Raw genomic sequence first — 18,426 nt, 5'->3', positions numbered from 1 at the left:
AGAGTGTTTTCTTTGAGCAGGTAAAAGTAAAGGCACAGTTCATAGAACTTACTGCTTGTATTAAAGGACAATATTGTATTACAAATAATATATAAATATTAATATATTTATAGATTTTAATAAAAAAATATTCCTATGTTGTGAAGAAAAAATCAAATTATGAACAGAAATCATCGTCAATGCACCGTGATGCACCGAGATATCGAATTGAACCGAATCGATGGCATGATAATCGGAACCGAACCGTGAGACCAGTGTAGGTTCATGCTCCTAGTGTATGTGTATGTGTGTGTGTGTGAGAGAGAAAACGACCTTTGCGCAAGTATGTTGATATGTCAGAGAAAATCAAAATAAGCCGTTCAGCTCTCAGAACATAGTAAACATAGTAAGTGTATTTAAGCACAAACACTATAATTTGCTGCTTTACTCCATAGAACTCCATATAAAAGCCATAGACTTTTTTCACAGGCCTATCTAAAGGTTTAAAAGCTGCCAACTAATGACCAACAGTAAAAATTACACATTTGACCTCTTTACCTTTTTCAAACAGAGAAAACCATCAACAATCAAGAATGCATGATTATAAGCTGCCATGCAATCAAAAAATGTAATTATAATGGAAGTCAATGGGGCAAAAACAGCCACCAACATAACGAAAGGGTAGTCAATTTAAACAGAACACAAGAGTTAACCAGAAAACAAACTTGTTTTGATAACAGAAACATAATTAGGCTTTTTTTCCCTCCAAACATTACATTTAACAGCTACAATCTTGAACAGTAGCCGATTAAAAAGGCATGAAATGGACTGAGAACCGGGAACTGTGAGGAAACGCATGGGCATGAGTTTGCATGTCAACAAATGATTTGCATAATTTGAGCTCTGAGAGAAAACACGTGGCATGTTTAAATGCTTTACTGAACATGCCACTGAATAGAAATTCCAAATAAACCATCTCACCCCACAGCTGATTGTGGGTCAGATAGGAAACTTGGTTCTCTTTTGTCCAAATTGCTTTCAGCTGAGGGAAAGAGGCTTGCATGTTAGAACATCGCTGACATGTGCCAAGCCTGCGTTGACTGCGTTCACACATTTCGGCTGGCTCTCGTGGCTCACAGGGCTGTTTCAAATACATACAAATGAAGTCAAAATTATTAGCCCTCCTTCGAATTTTGTTTTCTTTTTCAAATATTTCCCAAATGATGTTTATCAGAGCAAGGAATTTTTAACAGTATTTCCTATAATATTTTTTTCTTTTAGAGAAGGTCTTATTGGTTTTATTTTGGCTAGGATGAAAGCAGTTTTGAATTCTTTTTAAAAACCATTTTAAGGTCGGCGCCAGTGGTGTACTGGTTAGTGCATCGACACATGCATGCCGGTGCTCACGGCGACCCGAGTTCGATTCCCGCCTCGTTGTCCTATGCCGATGCTTCCCCTCTCTCTGCTCCCCATGCTTTCCTGTCAATAACCTCTACTGTCCAATACATTAAAGGTGAAAACCCTGAAAAAAATTATTATATATAAAAAAAACAAAACATATTAAGGTCAACATTATTAGCCCTCTTAAGCAATATTTACAAAAAAAACACTGTTATACAATAACTTGCCTAGGTAACCTAGTTAACCTGGTTAAGCCTTTAAGTTGCACTTTAAGTTTAATACTAGCATCTTGAAAAAAAGATCTAGTAAAATATTACAGGGTTTCTGTAGGCTTCACCAAGTAAATTTAAGACTTAAGACACTTTTAAGACTGACATGAATGAAATTTTAACTCCTATAGGGCTAAACGCAAAGGAATTTTTCAAATGGCCCAGATAGAAAATATTTTTATTATAATTTAATATATTTATACACACATACATACATATATACATACATACATACATACATATATATATATATATATATATATATATATATATATATATATATATATATATATATATATATATATATATATATATATATATATATATATATACACACACACACACACATATATATATATATATGTATGTATGTATATTTATATATTTTTATTTATTTGATTTATTTATTATGAACAGAAATATCATACACAAAAATTCTTTAAAAAATATCATAAACATGGTCAAAATGAAGCGGGATGAAGCACAAGTTTTTTATTTATTCTCACCCCATTACCACACACATCATTCGTCTATTACTTCTACATATTTCTTCTTTTACATGAGACATATGAGCTGTGCATGATATATATTTTATCCTTTTATAAAGTATTTTTAATACTATATATTAATATTATTTTTAATATTAATATTTTTTAAAATGTTATGTAAAAACATGCAAGCTCTATTTATATCCATACACTTTTTCCCCAACATAAACTTTCTTTAAAATAATGTTTATTAAAAAATGAACAAATGTTTTAGAACTTAAAAAAATTTATATAATAAACTAAATCTATGCACAACAATCAGTCCAGGTCAGTGTCCTCAGCAGTAAATACATTGAGCACTTTTAAACAAATGTTGATGTAAGGACAATAATTGATCAATTATGATAAATAGAGTTAAAAATGACCTTTAAATAAAAAGTTTAAAGTTTTATTGAGATGGATTGTTGGTAATTGTATGGGTTTTGGCCAGATTTGGTAGCAATACATGAACAAAGAAAAATTAAGACCTGTTTAAAAAAAGATTTAAGACCTACAACATCATATTTCAGTTAATTTATGACTTTAATGCCTAAAATTTAGATTTTGAGATTTAAGGCATTTTAAGACTTTAAGATCCTGTGGTTACCCTGTATTCTGTGCTGTCATTATGGCAAAGATAAAAAAAATCCTTTATTAGAATTGAGTTATTAAAACTTTTATGTTTAGAAATGTGTTGAAATAAATCTTTCTGTTTCACAGAAATTGGGGTAATAATTCTGACTTTGACTGTACAAAATGCATTCACAGACCTTCTGTCATTATTGAAAGAAATACACACTGAAAGAAAACCACAGGGGTTTACATGCAGATGCAATGACCAAGAAGAAAAAAGTATTATGTCAGGGAGTGCAAACAATACATTAGTCATACTTAATGAGGAAGGCCTTTCTTTATCACACAAACATTTGGTTCGGGTTTGATCGTAGTTGCAGTTATTTCATCACTGCTGACGGTTCTCAGTTGTCCTTGTCTAAATGTTAACTTGTAGCGAGGGGGAAGTGATAACTAAACTCTGTATCTCGTAAACAGGCCTCTGGCTGCTGAAACTCAGAGAAAGCTCTCCATTTCCACTAATCTGGAACAGCCATCATTCACAAAGTTCTGCAAATCCATTTCACATACCTTCTCATAAATAAAAAATTAATAAATGTCCGAACCAATAGCCTAGAGGTTAGCGCGTCGACACAGCACTGAGGTGCTCATGGCAACCAGAGTTCGATTCCCAACTCAAGGTCCACACTTTCCTACCTGTAAAATCTCCACTGTCCTATACTAATAAAGGTGAAAACCGCTTAAAAAATAAATAAATAAATAAATAAATCCAAAAACTAAATAAATAAAAAGTCCACAGATTCAATCTAATCTGGATCTGCTGTTTTAAGTGTTTTTTCTATGATTGCGATAATAATAAAAAAAAAAAGTTATTCAACCAAATGTTACATAAATCTCCTGAAGTTGGCATTGTGCGGTCTAAAAATAAACAAACATGGCAACTGTCGTATTATGCTGTCGTATAGTTCTACAAACCTATTTTACATATTTTCTTATACAATTAAAAAAATATATATAGAAACAATTACAAAAACAATAAAAACTAACAAATAAAAAGTCCACAGATCACAGATCAATCTAATTTGAATCTGCTTGTACATGTTAGTTTTCTACTATCACAATAAAATAATATTTAAAATTGTAATAATGACAATAAAAATTGCCAAAAAAAAAACTAAATTGTTAAATAAAATAAATAAATAATTCTTTTTATTCCAGACACTAGGTCCAATAGTACAAAAGACAGACAAAACAACACAAACCACACAATATACAAAACCAGCAGACTGAGGAACAGCTTTTTCCTCAGAGCTGTCTCTCTTTTGAACTCTGTCCCTCACTGACTCTTTAGCCCCCCCAATACTCCCCCCACACTCCTCTAACTTATACTCCTCACAATCACTGCACTATTTAACATTTGCACATTTAAAGTTTGCACATGTTCATTGCACTACATTGCACTGATTAACTTATCTGAACTGTACATACCCACTGCAGATTGTTTATCTATCTGCACACTCCTGAGTATTAATAGCATCCTGTACATATATTCATTTATTGTAAATCTGTTCATAGCTAATACACCTGTATATAATGTTCATAGTACATCCATCTGTAAATATTACCATAGTTTTTCTATAACTGCACTTTATAACTTATACCTGTATCCTGCACTTGCTGCTATTGCACTGCTGGTTAGACCTAAACTGCATTTCGTTGCCTTGTACTTGTACATGTGTAATGACAATAAAGTTGAATCTAATCTAATATACATTAAAAAAAGTCAGCTATGCCAATATTTCATCAAACGTGACTGATAACACACCTCAGTAAGCCTCGGATTTATCAACAACATCAAAATGCTATTCTGAGAATTCTCTAATCGACAGTGAAACTTAAGAGATCAAATTTCTCGTCAAAGCAATAAAATGATCAAACTCTTACCTTCATATTAATTCACTTGCACTACACCATTTATGTTTTTATGAAGAATCCTCATATAATCATTTCATGCAACCAGCAGCTTAAGGAGAGCACAGAGGAGCTGTGTATAAACAACTGCAATAACTTCTAAAGGGGTTTACCTTAACCTGCTCCGAACACAAATAAAACGTTCTCAGCAGCATATTTGCTTGAGCATATAACTTTCGTCGTTCCCTGTATAAATTTTATTATTATCATTCATTCATTTTCTTTTCAGCTTAGTCCCTTTATTAATCTGGGGTCGCCACAGCAGAATGAACCGCCAACTTATCCAGCATTTGTTTTACGCAGCGGATGCCCTTCCAGCTGCAACCCATTACTGGGAAACACATACACACCCATTCACACACACATACACTATGGACAATTTAGCCTACCCAATTCACCTGTACCGCATGTCTTTGTACAGTGGGGGAAACTGGAGCACCCGGAGGAAACCCACGCGAACGCAGGGAGAACATGCAAACTCCACACAGAAACGCCAACTGGCCTAGCCGAGGCTCGAACCAGCGACCTTCTTGCTGTGAGGCGACAGCACTACATAAATATAATTATATAAATGTAAATAAACATTTTCAGTCTCAACCTGCCTGTAAGCCAAAGTGAGTTTATCTTAATTTATAAAAATATGTTTTTGTTTTTTATTAATTAACTAAGAAACAAATAATTAACCACACACACACACAAAAAACACCCATAAATAAATATCTACAAATTTAGTCCAGTGAGTCGCTTGCCAGTGAGTCAAAGCGACAGTGGGAATCACCATTTAACAGGAAGACTAAAAAAGATGCTGCAATTGCTGTCAGGCAGAGAACTCTTCCACTGAAACTCTCTCAGAAGAAAAGCTACTGAGAAAAGACCAATGACGTGACCTTCCACCTTCGAGATTCCTGATGCTCACCTTCAGTTCTGCAACTTGAGATGAGATGTGCCACATGAGGCTCTCGCTGAGGAACTTCATCCCATACGGACCCAGCAGCTCTGACAGAGAGCGCATTTCTGAAAGAGAGAAAGACACAATCGTTCAGTGCAAATAATCACATCCAGCTGAAGAAAACACTGAGACGTATTTTTAAACAAGGTAATCCTTTATTCAAAGCATTTGCTCTCACCAGATATATCAGAATACTCCTCTGCGTTAAAGGTCAGCTCATTCTCCGTGGGCAAGTTGACGAAGGCTTTCATAGCAGGAAAGTACGCGATGTGACCGTTGCTGACCTGCCGCAGTAAAGTCTCCAGATACCTGCACAGAGATGAACACCAGAGTTTCTTTTTAAAGAAATATATCAAGCTAAATCAAACTTTAACAAAAATTTTATTATGGTAATATAAGTTTTACCTGGTCTGATTTAAAGGGTACCTATGATGCAAAATCAACTTTCGAAAGCTGTTAGGACAGAACTGTGTGTAGGTATAGTGTGTCCACAATAGGGTTGCATCAACTAATCGACTTTAATGCTCTGCTGTGATGCTTTTTGATTGACGTCGACTAGTCATGCTGTGAAGATCACGTGGTTTGACCTGAACTACATGGCAGCTTCACACACGAAAGTGGGTTCACTGAATAAAACTGTCCTCAGATTACATAAATTATTTTCTTATGTCAGCTTTAATGTGAACTTTGAGTGTACTTTAAATCGTAAAACAGATGGCAGTTAGGTTGCTCCATGCAAATACCCTAGAGCAGATGATAGCCAATCACCTTTACGCAACGATGGAAAAGTAATGTGATTGGCTGTAGTCCTCTGTGAAGGGTAGATGCTGTGAATGAATAGTGAAGCACGCTGCCGCGGAGGTGTGGCAAACTTCACAGGGTGTGTAAACATCATCCCCCGGTGAATGTGGTGAAGATGTGCAGCGAGGAGATGTCTGAGACCCACGATGAACAGTAACCAAGAAAAACGCTCTACTTGAACAGGATTGAGCAGCTTTCTATTATATCAGTAAAACATGTGTCTGAGCAAGTCTCTGACAGCATAATAAGGCTAAACTTTATAGCCTAGCCTTTGTCTTTTGTGCGTTATTTTGTTATGAAATATTTTCACATGAATCTGTGTGCTGACGATATATGCATTACTTCTTGTTATTGTTACATTCTAACTAGAACCTGCAGTGATCAATGTGTTGACTGCATATATTTAGCAGTAAATTAAGCCAGCGATAATGTTGCATTATTAACGAAATGAAAGTTTTGACAGTGCATTTGTTTTGCACTAAAATGAGTCATTAGTAACGTTACATTGTTTTCGCAACGCGTTATGAGCTGTCAAACAGCATGCAATAAATCAGCACAGCACTGCAAATAAATTGCCAATTGTGGGATGTTGCAAAACATTTGCATCTTGTGTTTTATTGATGATGTCACCACCGACTACTTAAAAACATAAATGTCAACTTCTAAAAATCTAAAGCCGTTCAACCCCTAGTTCACAGTCATATTAGAGTGATATAAACAAAACAAATAATTCTTTTGTTAAAATAGGATCCAAATTGTAGTGATTTTGAGGCCCACTCCAACATAGGATTGCGGTCTTCCCCACCCACTGAATTAATTAAATTGATAACGCATATAAACATGTCCACAGAACAGGATTTGCTAAGAAACTGGGATTAAAAGATCTGTTCCGACTCTCTGTGATCAGCTGCACCTCATGAAAGAGTTTTAAACTGTTTGTAATAAAGACAGTAAAATTGCTATGTAATTCATAACCGCTGGAATCACCACATCCACATAGTGTGTGTGTGTGTGTGTGTGTGTGCATACTGCAAACTTTGTATTGCCATTTTTGTGCGACTCATTGTTTCAGAAAGGCTAAACTGACTAAACTCCAACCCAAATACATCAAATAAACGTACATGGTATTTTAGACTAATGAACTGGATTTCTGCTTCTTCTGTGTCTGACTCTGTCACTGACTGCTGTTTATCTGACGTAACACAGTAGAAACAAACACAGAAGTGTAGCTACACTTTGCTCTGAGCACAAAACAGGCATATTCTGCATTGTAATAAATAAATAAATAAATATTTCGGCATAATATCAGCCCAAACAGAAGCTCGAACAGAGTTTGTTTCAGGACTTCAAAACAACTTTCCAAAACAAATTTTCCAGAAAAGCTAATTTCGCTGCTAAACCCCCTTAAACAGTTGTATAATGGGTAGGAGTGTCTCTAGGGCTCCCCATTCTTTGAGATCTTGTCTAGTCCATTTATTCTGTTTATTCCATTGAGGTCAGACTTACGAAAGTAAAAACAAACACTCCCAAGCTGATTAATAGTAGAAAATGAACTTGCAATTATAATAAAAACTGAAACTGACACTGTCTTTTCATGCCTGATATTGTAAAGCCACTTTTATGGAAGAAAGAATATGTTGTATGGAGTGGAAATAAATAAACATGATATGAATGCCGTGTCTATGCAGATCCCTATTATGAGTAAGGATGCTCACTAAGAAGAGAGCATCGTACGTAGACAGCACAATAGTTTCTAAAACAGAGCCATTCATCCAATTGTAAAAGGGAAAGTTATGCTCTGAAGTGACTTTGTGGTCATTTTTCTATGGTTATGCAGACTCTTACCAGTTAGTGTAGAGGCTGGTGATGGTTGGCTCTCCGTGGCTGTCTAGGTGTTGGGTTTGCTGGAGCAGCACATTGTTAAAGACTCTGGTGATGTCAATCTGCACATAATTCTCAATGGACTGCAGCACTGTCATGTAGGCCCGAACGCTAGTGAGCAACTCTGATGGTTTGGCGATCTCCTGTGTTGTCTGGTTGTACATGGTCATCCCGACTATAGACCTGAGGGAAATTATAGACATGATCAACAACAATTACTGAATGACAATCATACAGACCCTACTGGGTTTAATAAACGTGCCTAGATTACTGTCTATGATTACCTGTTGCATGTAATATTAAAAAGAACAGGGTTTGTTCTCATAATATTTTATCAAAGTGTATAAAATATAATATGGAAATGCCTTTATGTCCACCTATACATCTAAAAAATCTGTGTAAAATATATGCAATTAAATTAGTAGTAACATAAAACAAAAACAATCAATTCAACCGAACAATTAGCCCAATTTAAAATCCCAATGGATAACAATTTAATAACTGTCTACATATTTACATCCAATAGCAGTACTTGATTTCTCTGGTAGTCAATTACATGTTCCTGGAGGGCCGGTGTTCTGCAGAGTTTAGCTAACTCTGAACAAGCAAATCAAGCTCTTATTAGGTATACTTGAAAGTTCCAGGAAGGTGTGTTGAGGCAAGCTGGGGCTAAACGCTGCACGAACACTGGCACAGGACAGAGATTGGTGACCGCAGAAGGTCAAATATAGATATTAAATAAACTAAATAAACAGAGCAATATTAGAAGCAGAAAGCAAAGTAGATAATTACAGCAAAACTAATAATTACATGCAAGAGCATGAGCAAAATGAATTCAATTAAGTAAAATAAAAAACTACTGTAAAAAAATAATAAAAAATTATATATATTACAGTCGTTTTTTATTTTAATTTATTTTCAATTAATTAATTTTTATATATTCATTTAATTTATGAATAAAAATGAATAAAAATAATTAATAAAATACATTTAAATAAAAAACAACTGTAAATATATATTTAATTTGCTCTAACTATACATAAAATAAAACATATTTTATAATAAAATAAAATATCAATAACTGCCAAATGCTAAATATTTTAAAGACGAAGCGCATTATTATATTTTGAAAAAAAAAATAATTGTAAATTAATTATATGCAAAAAAATAAGTAAAGCAAAATGAATGAAATTAATTAATTAACTTTAAACTTCTATTATATTTAATACTTTTAAAACACTTGCTCCGTCGGCGCTAATAATCTAATGGTTAAGTGCGCCGACATATAGCACCATGGTGCTCACAGCTCGAGGTCCTTTGCCATCCCTTTCCCTCTCTCTGCTCCCAATAATTTCCTGTCTGTAATCGCCACTTTCCTTTACAAATTAAAGGTGAAAAACCTCTATACCAATATTTTCAGCCCTCAGCCCCCCAAAATAACAATGCCAGTGACTCACAACCCACAAATTCCTTGGAGGTGTAAAATATAGATATAGAAACATTGCGCACACAACAATAGGTAAATATAAACACGAGCATATTGACAATATGCTCGTGTCTACCAACCATATAATTTTTAGAGTCATTTATTAATTTGTCTATTTTAATATTAACCTCACCTAATGAGACTGGTTAGACAATGTTTTCATTGTCTATTCTTGGATTAATTTTGTAGACCGCCATACTTAGATCATTCTTATTGCACAGTTTTGGCCTGAATTTATTTGTAATGCATTTGATTGCCATAAAGGTATCAGAAAGTTTAACCTGGTGCTATACAATCAATCTGCTGCAGCTGAATCTATTGCAGTGTTGTTAATCTAACATAAACACACCAATCCTATAAAAACTATTTCAAAGCCTGATGGCTTTTTATTTGCATGTTGTTGTTGTTATGTAACTATTAGCTACTATTTTTTACTTCTGTGGGTTATGGATAAAATATGGTAATTATAATAGTTTAATAAAATTTATTTGACTTTTGGAAATTGTCATTTTCCCACAACCACTAATTTGGGAACCACTGTTTTAAAACATACTTTATTTCATTGTTTAATTTATTTTAAACTATATTTTATTTAAATTATATTTATTTTATATTATATTATTAATTTAATTAATTGATTAATTGTATTTACCTTTATTTGCTCTACATAAAAATTTAAAATAAAATAAAATATCAATAACTCCCAAAAGATAAAATATTTGAAGATGAAGTACAAATAAAATAAAATAACTGTATTAAAACATACTTTATTTCATTGTTTAATTTATTTTGAGCTATATTTTATTTAAATTACATTTATTTTATGATATTTATTATTAATTGATTAACTGTATTTACCTTTATTTGCTCTACATAAAAATAAAAAAATTAAATATCAATAACTCCCAAAAGATAAAATATTCTTAAAATAAAGCACGTTATTATATTTTGACTTGATCTTCAAAAGACTAACTCTCTTTTTTCTTTGGAATATTATGCACCGATAAATCCTGAACGTTTAAGACCTGAAATATATGTTAAGAAAGCACCAATTTGGACGTGGTTACATGGTGTGGATCAGAGTGCAATGGTGGCCTTATAAACAGATCCATAACAACAACATATTATTCCTATGCTTTGACCTGAATCAAGGCTATTTACCCCGTCAGATGGAAATGGGTAATAACAGCACATGGTTATATGGTGAGATCTGCTAACTGGGCCTCTCGCTGCTGAAAAACACAGCCACATGAGGGGTTCACAGCCCGGCAGAGAAGGGCCAGCCAATGCATCCGCGTCAGAGTTTTGAATCCAACTGTGGAAAATACCTGTTATTCCTCTGCCCGGTGTTTATTTAGTTGGACGAACGCTATTCTGGAACAGTGTCAAAAATCATGCTAACCCAAACTCTGGCCGCTAGTCCAATAAATTACACAAATCGAACAATAAACCCCAAGAGGCTCTTTAAGCTGTTGAGTTCTCAGCTTAATTAATAAGGGAGAGCTGGACGACAATTTTCCCCTGACATGCAACAGTAACTCTCTCCCCTATGAGGCAAATCAATATGATTGATGCTACAGTGTGGATAGACCTCATCAGGAATGACTGTGGGTAACGTGAGAGATAAAAAAACATCAGTGATATATTTATGTTAGTAGCAGCCAAATTCAGTTTAGGCTATCGAGATGTTTATGCTCAAAGGATTAAGAAAAAACAAAAGTCTAAACTTAGCATTTCTCACTACATTAGATCATTAATATTGTTAATACATCGTAGTATAACAAAGCTATAACAAATTAAAAGAGATAAATGTACATACAGGGTTTCTGCTTGTTGCATTACGTCAAATTTAAGACTATATTTGACTATAAGACTATTTAAGACTATATTTTGGAACTATTATTCTGTCACGAACACTCTCGGGATTTAGTATGGTAATGAATATGTATATAGCAATGTTTATGTATTTGGTGTTGGCGGTATCGATCTGCTACGCTGGAGCTGATTATTATGGAAGAGCAAATTCCGAGACCTCCTATTGCCAGTACATACTGTACACAGACATGCCACCTGAGAATATAACATGTGTCTGCTGTAAACATGATATATATGTAAACCCTGTAGCAGATCTATACACAGGTGGAGCTGGGGTGGAGGAGGGTCTCTGAAACGCGCCGCAGCGTGACAGCGTAAAATGACGCGGAGCATTTAAACTGATTGTAATGAGCATTTAAGCTCATTGCTTGCAGAGGTGACAGCAGGAGAAGATTAGGTGACAGTTTCATGGCAGAAATTTCATTAATTTACATTTTAGACTTATACAGGGCTAAACACTATGAATTTTTACTTGCCTCATCAAAAAAATGTCTAATTATAAATATTTGGACTGTGGGGGAAACCGGAGCACACGGAGGAATCCCATGCGAACATGGGAAATGCCAACTGGTCCAACCGGGACTCGAACCAGTGACCTTCTTGCTGTGAGACAACAGTGCTAACCAATGTGCCACTGTGTTGCCCATTACACATTTCAAACTCATATCAAGTTTTTATGATCACACCATGCCATCCTAGTTCAACGCTGTGCTGTCTGAACCATCATGATTGGAAAAAAAGTCGGACTTACTTAGTGAAGCGAATCTCAAGGTGGGAGGTCAGGTACTCGCGTGGGGTAAAGGTGTGCTCCCAGACCATCATGTTGGGGACGTAGTTGATGGAGAAGCAGAGCTCGGACAGAGCAGTGTGCAGTTTATCCAGACTGTAAAAACCAGACGACAGCCTTAAAAACTCATTTCCTTCAGATTATGTAGTTTTAGCCAGCACTCAGTATGGGGCCACACTGCTCACATACTGTTACTACTGCTCATGTGTGTCCGCATCAGGCTTTATGACAAATCCATTTTATATTATATGGAGGATTTGTTTGAATGTCTGCCGTATGGGAGGATTAAACGGTCAAGGCCTCCAGCGTGGTTTGTTTAACACAGTGGTTCTTCTTTCTCTACTTGTGAGATCTAATAGAGGTGCAACTTAAAAAAAACATATGCAAAAGAACACACCAGCAAATTAAGAAAACATCATTGTCAGGTTGACACCAAATCCTCATAACACATTAAAGATTGCACCAAATATTGGAAAGTTTTGGTTATCGCAATAATATTAATCGCAATAACCGTATCGCAGAAAGAAGAGAAATTACTTGTGTGTCATCCCTTTATCTGCTGGATGCAAAGGTCGTTAAACACTATTTGACCAATTAGATGGGACTTTACTATCTTTATCCTGCCTCCCCAGTAGGTGCTGTTCTGCTATTGGCTGGAGTGGCTCAAAGGTGAAACTAGAGCTAAAAATAAATGCTAATGGTAAGAGTGGAAACAAAAAAGAAAAATGACAGCCAATCAGAGTCAGATTTGATATTTGATGAGGTTTTTGCTCATTCATGGTGTTTTAAAGTCTTAAGGCTGATTTAGGCCCAATCCCAATTCTACCCCTTAGCCCTTCCCCTTACCCCTACCCCTCGTTTTGCGCGCTCCCGCCAATGGGTAGGGGTGTTCCGATTCTCTTTAGCTTGAAGGCGTAGGGCTGAGGGCAAGGGGTAGATACCCCTTTGAATGAAGATTTTTCAGGACCACACTCGAAACCAAGGGGTTAAAAAAATTCCCAGAATATACCAGCCACAGCTGCACCCGGAAGTAAGGAGATCCACCAATTAGTATTTTTTTGTTATTATTAGAATTTTTACAACAAACAAGCACATGTTTTAACATTTTTATAACCGCGCTTGTGTTTTATCATCATGCTTTAAAAAAACAAAAAAATGCTAAAATAAATTTCACGATCTATAATCCCTAATAATAACTCCTGTACAGGAGTCCCAAAACAATCTGACACTCTATGACACTGGAATACCCTGTCAGAAAAGTCTAGTGGCTGGGAATGAGCATTTTACAGTGTCTGTTATAATTTTAATGTTGTTTTTGAGTGTATACATAGATAAATATGACCACTGTATAAATGCACAGTATAATTACAATCTTATTGCCACATTATATCATTATGATAACATGATATATGCCTTCAGTGATTTCCTGAAGATAAATATCCAAAAATAACACAACTGGAATAACCACAGCAGTCACGATCGTCTGATCTTACATGAAGTAAGAGATCGCAATGACATATGATGACGTGTGCAGGTGCTTTAGTGCTGTCCCAATTATTAGGGGTAAATTTTGAAGCCCTTCCCCTTCACCCTCGGTTTTAAGGGCCAAGGGGAAGGATTAGGAGTAGGGGTACAAAAATAGAATTGGGATTTGGCCTTATACTTCTACGTCGAGTGATCGGCGTGATTCACGGCGCCTGCCTTGCTCGTAATCGTGCATTTATATTTCTGCGCGCTGTTTGTGTTGCTCTGTAATAACACTTCTGAAACACTAGCAGGCAGTAGGTTATGTTCCCCTGTGTCGAGTTTCTTCACGGATGTTTTGTTTTTTCTGAACTCTACAAGTAGCTAAAACTCGCTCATTTAGAGGTGGGAAACAGCGAACATGCAACAACTTTAATCATAAGGTGAACACAAAACAAACGTTTCCATCAGGAGCTCCTTCACGGGACTCGACACTAAACACTCGCTCTATCGGGCTTGCGGCTTCTAGCACTGCCCACGCTCGTCACCGCTACCAAATCGACCAATCATCGACGCGCAGTTACATTTTTTGAGAGGTGCACGTCAGCGTCGGCGTCAGCCACGGCGAGGGCTTTGTGACCGTGCAAAAGCTGCGCCAGACCATACAGGTGAACTTAAGAGTGAAATAAGAGTTGTTTGGAGAAAATTGTGAACCTAGGAGGAAAAATAACAGGGAGAAAACAGATGACCATGGCTCAGTTATACCATAGACAAGTTTTGAGTAAAGCTCAGAGTATTCTGTCAGATGATTCCCATCCAACGCAGTATCTTATTTTCCCAATAAGTTGCAGCCCTAGTTGCGAGTATTTGCAACATACCGATGAAGATGTTTTCTTAATTTGCTTGTGCTTTTCCTCTTTGCATGTGTTTAAATTGCAGCTTGTTGATAATAGTGTTGATAACCTAACTGATAATATTTTTAAAAAGTGATAATATTAAAACATTATAATTAAAAAGTAAAAAGTGTAAACAAACTACAAACATGGTGGACGCACGAGACCAACCATCAAGTTGGTCAGTGACTATTTATTAATATCTAGCCAACTGCATAATTAAATCAAGTTTTTCATGTTAGATTTCATCTGCGAAAATAATGTGAACTTATATAAACATTAAGATTTGAAATTAACTTCTGAATGCATAATTATCCAAAGACCGTAATTATCTGCACGAAAGACTCGTGAATGGCAGACTGACGGCTGCTTAAATCTCCAATAAGTTAGATAAGTAAATAAGAAAGAAATGTGGGTGATGCGTTGAGGTGATTGACAGGTGACGTAATTAAGCAACATAACAGTCCATCAATGAGGAAGTAGTATGTCCCAAAGCTTGCATACTCTTCTTCACCAACAAATAATATACTTTTAGGATGTAGTATAAGTATGTGAATTTTGACGCAGCGCCAGATTACATTAAATATGAGTAACTTTCGTTCTTACTTGGTGACCAGGAGTCTGTTCTTCCTCATGCTCTCCACGCCAGGTTTCTCTCGCTCCGGTTCTCCCTTCTTTCCAGTCTGCTTTTTCGACTTCTTGTTCACGGCCTGACTGATGGTTTTGGCACAATGTTTTGGCAGTAGCTGTGAAGAAGAACAACAGGAAAAAGCCCCTTTTTAAAGTCAACATGAAGTCACAATTGACCCTACTTACTTGCTTTGATACAAGTTCCTGGTCATATTGTGAACAATTCATCATCAGTGCAAGTTATAGTAAACTACAGAAATGTGTCTAGAGTTATGAATTGAGAACTGTTACATTTTCTTAAAATACCAGATCTGAATGATTTATGACATACTAAATACAGCATAACGGCAAAAGAAAATGTAAGCTTGAGTTGTAAGCTCGCAGCTTGAACTGAACATAATGAAAGATTGGGTTTGAGTAAAAAAAAAAAAAAAAAAAAAAAAAAAATCAAGGCAATGGAGAAAAATATTTCTGTTGCATTAACCTTGCTGGCTGCATAAAATAACATGCAGCTTTCACAGTGTGGTACATTTAATGAATAAATTACTTTATTTTGAAATATTTATATATTATGACTTAAATAAAAAAAGAGACCACAAAAAAAGTTTTTATGGATTCACAAATTATTTAATTAAGAATTAAGTATTTAAATAAATAAATAAACACATTAAAAAAATATTGAACAAATACAAAAAGATCTAAAATAAAAATGTAAAGCAAAATTGCATTAAATTAATTGGTAATCTGTATTTGTTTATTAAAGATTTTTACGTAGTATTTTATTACACTTTTAGACAAAATACCAATGTTATTAATATAATGTTGATATATGTTTTAAAAAATAAAATATGTTTAGAAAAATAAAGGGAACACTTCGAGTTACATTGTGTTGTTTGAAGACTGATTCACACAGGGTTTTATATTCAATGCTTGACTGAGGTACTGTCTGAAGTTGGGGTTGACGCGATCGTCACAGCAGCATCAGCCAATGAAATTAGACTGCAACTGGGTACTCTCTGAGCTGGGGTATTTGCATAAAGCGATCTGATTGGTTGACACTGTCGCTGGCTCTTGAAAAGTTGAGAAATTCCCAACTTCTCCAGTGAGCAATGTCGCTAAGGTGGCGCCGATAGATCCACAATTCAGTTCGGCAATGTTTGACGTCCCCCATTCAAAGAAAATGGGAAGCGCTGATGCCCCATGTGAATTGAGCATAAGTGTTCCCTTTATTATTTATATATATATATATATATATATATATATATATATATATATATATATATATATATATATATATAATAGATATATAGAAATAAACTAAAAAATTTACAAATAAATTTCAGACCTTTACATAATCTTTTTCATTTGACAAGTTCATGTTACTTTCCCAACATCCTTTTGTAACATTCACTTTCACCTACAATCAACTCCTTGTGGATGAAATCTCAAGTCTCTGCCAACTAAATGACTTGAAAATATATCAGATTACACATATAATAAAATGATTTAGGTCAAGTTTAAGCTTGTAATTCCTTAAGACAAATGTGTTTTTCTGCAGCACAGACAAGAGCAAAGCAGGAATGACTTATGAACTGCTGCTTTGCTTGCTTACGACGTGAAATCTATGCTCACCTGGGATGAGGGTTCATTAATCCAGTTTATTCATACTGTATGTGTGCGAATCAGCTCTGCCAACTGTGTTCAGCGAATCAATCGCACTTTAATTTCATCGTGATCATATTGCAAAGGATTGGAACATTCCTGGTGAATTTGCACAACTCTTTATAAACCCAGTTAAGTTTGTTAAAATCCCAGATATGACATGGAAAATTCCAGAACTCCCAAAAGTCCCTCTGTGTTTTGGCAGAGCTGGAAGCGTGTGTGCGTCACTGACCTGGTCGCTCAGGGTGCACTGCTCTGTGCATATGTCTGTGATGAGGTTGCGGGCTTGCTTGGCCATCTCGTCCAGGAACATGTTGCAAAGGGACAGGCTGCGGTCTCCGATGTGGTGCCTCTGTAGGGAGGGACACACAAGGAGACATCAGTGGAGATTTCCTTCAGAATGACCCCTAAGTTAAGCGAAAGTAAACTCCAGTACACTTTGCACATACGATTAGTTTTTATGGTGCTAAATAGTACTGGTGTAAATGTGTTAAGTGTGGAAATGCGGTGTAATCGGTTCTAGACGCCTTTTATTATTTGCTGTGAATAACAATTTGGCTTAGCTGGCCAACTGTAAACAGAGCCTTTAAAATAAAATAAAATAAAATAAAATATTTACAAAAATAAAACAAAATAAATAAAAAAATTACAAAAAATAAATAAATAAAATTATAATAAAATAAATAAAATTAAATATACTAAAATATTAAATAAAAATAAAATAAAACCTTAAATAAAATAAAAAATAAAAATAAATAAAACAATAAAATAAAAAAAAGAAAGAAACCAAAACAAAATTAAAAAATTTAATTCACCCAATTTAACAGGACAGGATGTTCAAGATAACGCAGCAAACTGTTTGAGTAGCATTCAAAGTCAAGCTAAACTTGAATCGCCTGAACCTCCTGATTAATGTTTTTGAATGGAAAGTATTAAAAAGATAAAAAAAAAAAAAAATTAAAACCCCAAAAATGAAAACTTACTCACCCCCTCAAGTGATTTCAAACATTTAGGAATGTCAAAAGAACAGAAAAGAAGATATTTTGAAAAACCTGTATCCATAACATTTTCAGTTACAGGATTTTAGCATTCTTCAAAATATCTTCTTTTGTATTTAACAAAAGATAAAGAAAATCAAACAGGTATGGAACAAGTAAAGGGTGCATAAATAGTGACATATTTATTTATTTTTTAGGTGAACTATCCCTTAATACTTCTATTCCTCAGGAATGGATTAAAATTCAAGTTTGAAAATGCAAAAGCAAATGCTACATCAAA

At 34.9% G+C, this 18,426-nt stretch overlaps 1 protein-coding gene across 2 annotated transcripts in view; it reads right to left on the bottom strand.

Annotated features, from left to right (window-relative positions):
* The window catches only part of nckap1 (NCK-associated protein 1), a 97,024-nt gene that overhangs the window by 17,939 nt on the left and 60,659 nt on the right, over nt 1-18,426 (bottom strand). For both annotated transcript variants that reach the window (XM_056465856.1, XM_056465857.1), the window contains exons 17-22: nt 17,381-17,500; nt 15,463-15,602; nt 12,464-12,595; nt 8,316-8,534; nt 5,848-5,978; nt 5,637-5,734 (exon numbers count right to left, since the gene is read on the bottom strand). In XM_056465856.1, the coding sequence (XP_056321831.1) occupies nt 5,637-5,734; nt 5,848-5,978; nt 8,316-8,534; nt 12,464-12,595; nt 15,463-15,602; nt 17,381-17,500 (840 nt within the window). The remainder of the gene's footprint in view (nt 1-5,636; nt 5,735-5,847; nt 5,979-8,315; nt 8,535-12,463; nt 12,596-15,462; nt 15,603-17,380; nt 17,501-18,426) is intronic.

This window comes from Danio aesculapii, chromosome 9 (genome assembly GCF_903798145.1).
Source record: "Danio aesculapii chromosome 9, fDanAes4.1, whole genome shotgun sequence".
NCBI classification, from domain to species: domain Eukaryota; kingdom Metazoa; phylum Chordata; class Actinopteri; order Cypriniformes; family Danionidae; genus Danio; species Danio aesculapii.
Note: the sequence above shows the minus strand (reverse complement) of the source record. Positions and strands in the feature narration are given on the sequence as shown.